This window comes from Thunnus albacares, chromosome 19, assembly GCF_914725855.1.
Source record: "Thunnus albacares chromosome 19, fThuAlb1.1, whole genome shotgun sequence".
Taxonomy (NCBI): domain Eukaryota; kingdom Metazoa; phylum Chordata; class Actinopteri; order Scombriformes; family Scombridae; genus Thunnus; species Thunnus albacares.
The window spans coordinates 3,812,840-3,817,568 of NC_058124.1; the positions used below are offsets into that span (position 1 = coordinate 3,812,840).

The 4,729-nt window shown below is 39.7% G+C and overlaps 1 protein-coding gene across 2 annotated transcripts; it reads left to right on the forward strand.

The window, feature by feature from the left end:
- Positions 1-646: 646 nt before the first annotated feature.
- Positions 647-3,770, forward strand: LOC122969978 (schlafen-like protein 1). 2 transcript variants are annotated; one of them, XM_044336043.1, is made up of 7 exons: positions 647-754; positions 906-953; positions 1,316-1,377; positions 1,480-1,694; positions 2,259-2,355; positions 2,908-3,314; positions 3,426-3,770. In XM_044336043.1, the coding sequence occupies exons 3-7, from the start codon at positions 1,320-1,322 to the stop codon at positions 3,705-3,707; spliced, it is 1,059 nt and encodes a 352-aa protein (XP_044191978.1). In that variant the 5' UTR covers positions 647-754; positions 906-953; positions 1,316-1,319; the 3' UTR covers positions 3,708-3,770. The 2 variants fall into 2 exon arrangements, with proteins under 2 accessions (XP_044191978.1, XP_044191977.1); XM_044336042.1 differs by having other exon boundaries at positions 1,316-1,694.
- Positions 3,771-4,729: the final 959 nt, after the last annotated feature.

Consider the following 4,729-nt stretch of genomic DNA (forward strand, 5'->3'; position numbering starts at 1 on the left):
TCTTATTATCAAAACAAACCCCATGCCTGTTAACCAAGAAAAAACAAAACAAAACAGCAAAACAGGAAGTATTTGCCATGTATGTGTGTGTGTGTATGTGTGTGTGAGTGTGTGACAGAGAGAGAGAGAGAGAGAGAGAGAGAGAGAGAGAGCTTTCCTTAAGTATAATTTATGAAATTAATCAATATATTAATATATTACAGTAGCTTCTCTCTTGTGTTTATGATTGTAATTGCCTGTCAATACAAGCCATAATACTGAATTTTATTTAGGATTTCAACATAAGATATTGCTTAATGTAGTATATTAGTCATTCAGAATACCAAAGACAGTTCTTACATATCAAGTAGGCACAGCTGTCTTACACTCATTACTTTTAATAAAAAACAGTATTGGTGTATTAGTAGAAATATACAAGGATTATAAAGGCAACATAAGCTTCTGTCACCATAGGTTCCAATTCCAGCAAGTTTGGAAACTGGACCCAGGAAAGATGGCTGCCATATGGTTCCATCCCAGAATGGCAGGTCATTATGACACATTGCATCTTTTATATCTATGCCTGGAAACCAACCTCCTCTCTTGGAATACACAAATCTAAACACAAATTGTTTTTTTTTTAATTTAATTTGCAAATTTACTTTGGAATATGCATCATTTAAACACCGTAGCAACTGAAATAACAAATGTTTTAAATACATTTTGCTTTAGTATATTGTGGTCCTCCTTAAAACAAGAAGACCCACCTTAAAGGGTAACTACACACTTTTTTCCCCATTTTTTTGTGCTGTACACATTATCTAATAGCTTCTTGTTAGTATATGATGTTAATACAGATGATGTTTCCAACAATACACATATTGTGTTTAAAAACTGCTTTTTCTGTTCAAAATGATCATCCACAGTTTAGAGGGACACTAACAGGTTGACTTTCACCAGCGTAGCAGGAAAAGGTAAGATGCTCAACTGTACATTGCTGTATAGCTGCACACACTCATAAACTTTGTCATCATCAGCCTAGTGCCAGCACTGCTCCCTCGCCATGCCTCGTGGCTTTGATTGATCATTGTTTTGATCAGCCTTGACTTGATGATTTATCAAGCCTCCTCGTGTTCATTTATCTATTTAGCACACTGACGCCCCCTTATTATCATCTCACACTGTGTATCTTATGCTGAATCACACACAATAAGCTTCTACACTTCCAGACAACTTACTGTTTGTCTAAAAACTCACATGTGGCGACCTGTAAAATACAGAGCTTTCTAAGTTATTGTTCTGCTGTATTGTCAAGCAGCTTTTTTGTTATTCACAGCATAATGCATCGGCGACACAACAGCCCAGAACCCTGCAAGTGGAGCAGGAGGATGAACCCAGGTACGAGGAGTGATGTACAGACCTCTGCCTCCTCGACTCCATCCACATCAGCTCATGTAAGGACCGGTCTGCTACAATCAAACCAATCTGTTCGCTCAACAGTTGCCAGTAGAGCTAAGAAAAGTAAAAGGAACAGAGCCAATCGTGCCTGGACATGGAAACGTTTTGGCTTTAAAGGGAGAATGAGACTGAGGGGCTCCAAACGGCCTAAAAAGAAGAGACGCTCTGGGCGTTCCACCCTTCAGCCACAGAGCACACAACAAAGCAGCAACAGTGCAGATCAAATCCAGACTGGTCAACAGATATCATCACCACAGGTGAGATCAGAGTCACCAAGAATCACTAGAGCTGGAAGGATACATTGACAGGCTAATAACATCAGCTGATATTGTGTCACACATAAATAGATATGAGTGTGAATGTTGGCACAAATGCAAAAAAAAACAAAAATTGTAAACAGCAAGAAATATTTTTGTGGCTGCATTTTTATGAATATTTGACTTATCAATTAATCTTTTATAGAATTTTATTTTTTTTAATTAATAATTTAAAATAATTTTAGTGATGTTTAGTGTTCAAAATGTATATTACTGTCATAAAGTGTTTTGTTCAACCGTAAAATATATTTACTCAGACATATATTAATCACAAAATGTTTTATGTTATGTATTTTTTGTTACTGTATGTATATTAGCTCATATATATTTATTTCATGTATTGATATTGGTACTGGCTTCCAAACGGCCTCTACCAATGACCTTGATGACATAGAGATGAATCAAGTATATGATTGTAATGATTTCAGTTTGTAACAATATGACACTTCACTGACCTGCTTCACTGACACAGTCTATTTTGTTCCTTTTCTCTATGACACCCAGTCTATTAGTGAACAGGACATCACCAGTTGCCAGTGGCTCTACTATGGGGCTCACATTGGCAATGAGACCCGCAACATTGAGTTCAAAGTCGGTGGAGGTAATATTACAACAGCTGACAAGTTATATCCTGTTAAAATTGTTAGGCCTTGGGTGGTAGATGGGGCTGGAAAATGTCAGACAATAGTGAAAAATGATGATCACAATTTCCCAAAGACCAAGCTGATGTCTTCAAATGCCTCGTTTTTTTCCGACCAACAGTCTTCAAAACTTAGAAATATTCAATTAACAACGTTAGAAAATATGAGGGGTGTCACATCCTCACATTTGAGAAGCTGGAAAGAGAAAATCTACAGCATGAATATTACTGATTGATATTGTGTGTTTACATTTGTGAATGATTTGTTCATTAGCGCTCTGTATAAATGTATTTGCAGCTGTGCATTATTTAATAGTTAAATTGAATTTGCTCAACTTATTCCTGTCCTATTGAGTTTTTAAAATTCACTAAATTGCTGTTTTAGAAAAAAAAAATGTTGCAAGTGATGATTGTGTCATGCACTCCATTCAATTTTAAGTAAGTTAAAAGGTGATGAAGACCATGGGGGTCAGAGACAGAACCAAACATAAACATGAAACTTCCTTCCTTCAGGAAGTTACATGCAGCATAATTTCTGCCAACACGTTTGTGTCTACGCAAGTGCCTTCCTGAACAGCGGGGGAGGCAGTCTGGTGGTCGGGGTGAATGACAGCGGAATGGTTCGTGGTCTGTACTTCAGCCATGAAGAGGAGGACAAGACTCGCCTGCAGGTGGACAGGAATGTGAGGCTCATCCATCCTCCTCTCCTTCCCCACCAGTACAGCCTGCGGTTCCTACCTGTGGTAAAACCTGGGGTGGAGGAACACTGCCTCAAAGTGCTGTGCCTCACTTTCAGAGCACCTCCAGTTTTCAATGAGCCAACCCTCTATCAGACTGACCAAGGGAAGGTGTACATGAGGCGGGATGGGAGTGTCGAGGGGCCCCTGGCTAACTCTGTCATCCTGGAGTGGTCCAAACATGTAAGAAAGTCCATGACTATTATTGTTATTATATACAAAATACATATTTGTATCAAAATGACAAATATATTTCAAGTGCTGACATGCTGTGTGTATGTGTGTGTGTTCAAGATGTGGATTGGAAAAGTGCAGCAGCTGGAAAAGTGCCTGCGTACATCTAGGACTGATATCCACAGGCTACGCCAGCTCATTACTCCACTGTACCACATCATAGCCTCATTACAGGAACAGCAGAGGACCACTCCACCCAGGAGTTCTTCATCAAGCCCAAGCTCAGCAGCCAGCCCTGTCCGACCTCCTGTGGGAAGTCCATATGTCAGGCCAGCTCACAACAGCAGAGCCCCAGATCTGGCACTGGAATCCCCTCCACCTCCAGAACACAGGCAGATGTGAATTTGTCTGGCTGTGAAGTTTAGCTGAGATGCAGAGTAGTAAAATAAATTCAACAAAAGTATAGTCACTGACTATGAGTTCTTATTCTTCTCTCAATCATTCCTCAGTTACACTTTAATTAAAGCTGTGCCGACCAATCATTTTATATCAACAATGGATCAAATGATTGTGTGTAATGTGAGAGGTTTCACTCAGAGGGATGAACCCACAGACATTATCACCCAACTCTGCAGTTCCACTCAGCTCTATGAAGCCTTTTAGCTTCTTTTAGCTCATCGTTTTGGTTTTCTGGCTCTCATCAGCTTCATTTCCAGCAGCTGTTTTCTGCCAAGTGCTGATAAACCCCGCTGTACCCTACATGTCCAGCACCATGACAATTTAGTGAATCGCTGGTGACCATATGGGAGCATTTAGCAGTTTCAGAGCCTGATATATCCCTCATGAGTTGGTGGAGACCAAAACAGAGCCAAATAGAAAGTCAAAATTGCATCCAGACTAGCCATTAGCAATCTTTCATCGCACATTTCTTTCAGTCTTTCTGGGAAAAAAACAAAAACATGTTCCTGGGGTTTACTAAATCATCTACTGTAGACTACCACAGAACTTGCTATTAGTTTTAGTTGAAACCTTCATGATCTTAACTAAGTGCAACACTCATTTGTTAGTATGCAAAAAAATGCTGCTCCAGAGGATTTGGACTTTTTTTTCAGAATGATATAATCAGGGTATACCATCGGTCAACTGAGAACATTATATAAGTATTTTCACAGGCTGAACAGTACTCCCTGTGACTAGTAACTTGACTTTGACATGTAATAGTGGTGGAGTGCTGCTTTTAAGTGTATAAATGCAGACAGGAAGCTCGTGTCAGGTTCTTTGTTCCTGTGAAAACAAGTGCAAATCTCTCAGCTATGTGGGTCTCAATGTAATTTAACACAAAAACCAGCAGGGGGCAACAGAGTATCAGCACTGTTTTTACCTCGGCCCCTATGCTTCATGGAAGGAGAGGCAGTGCCCACTCA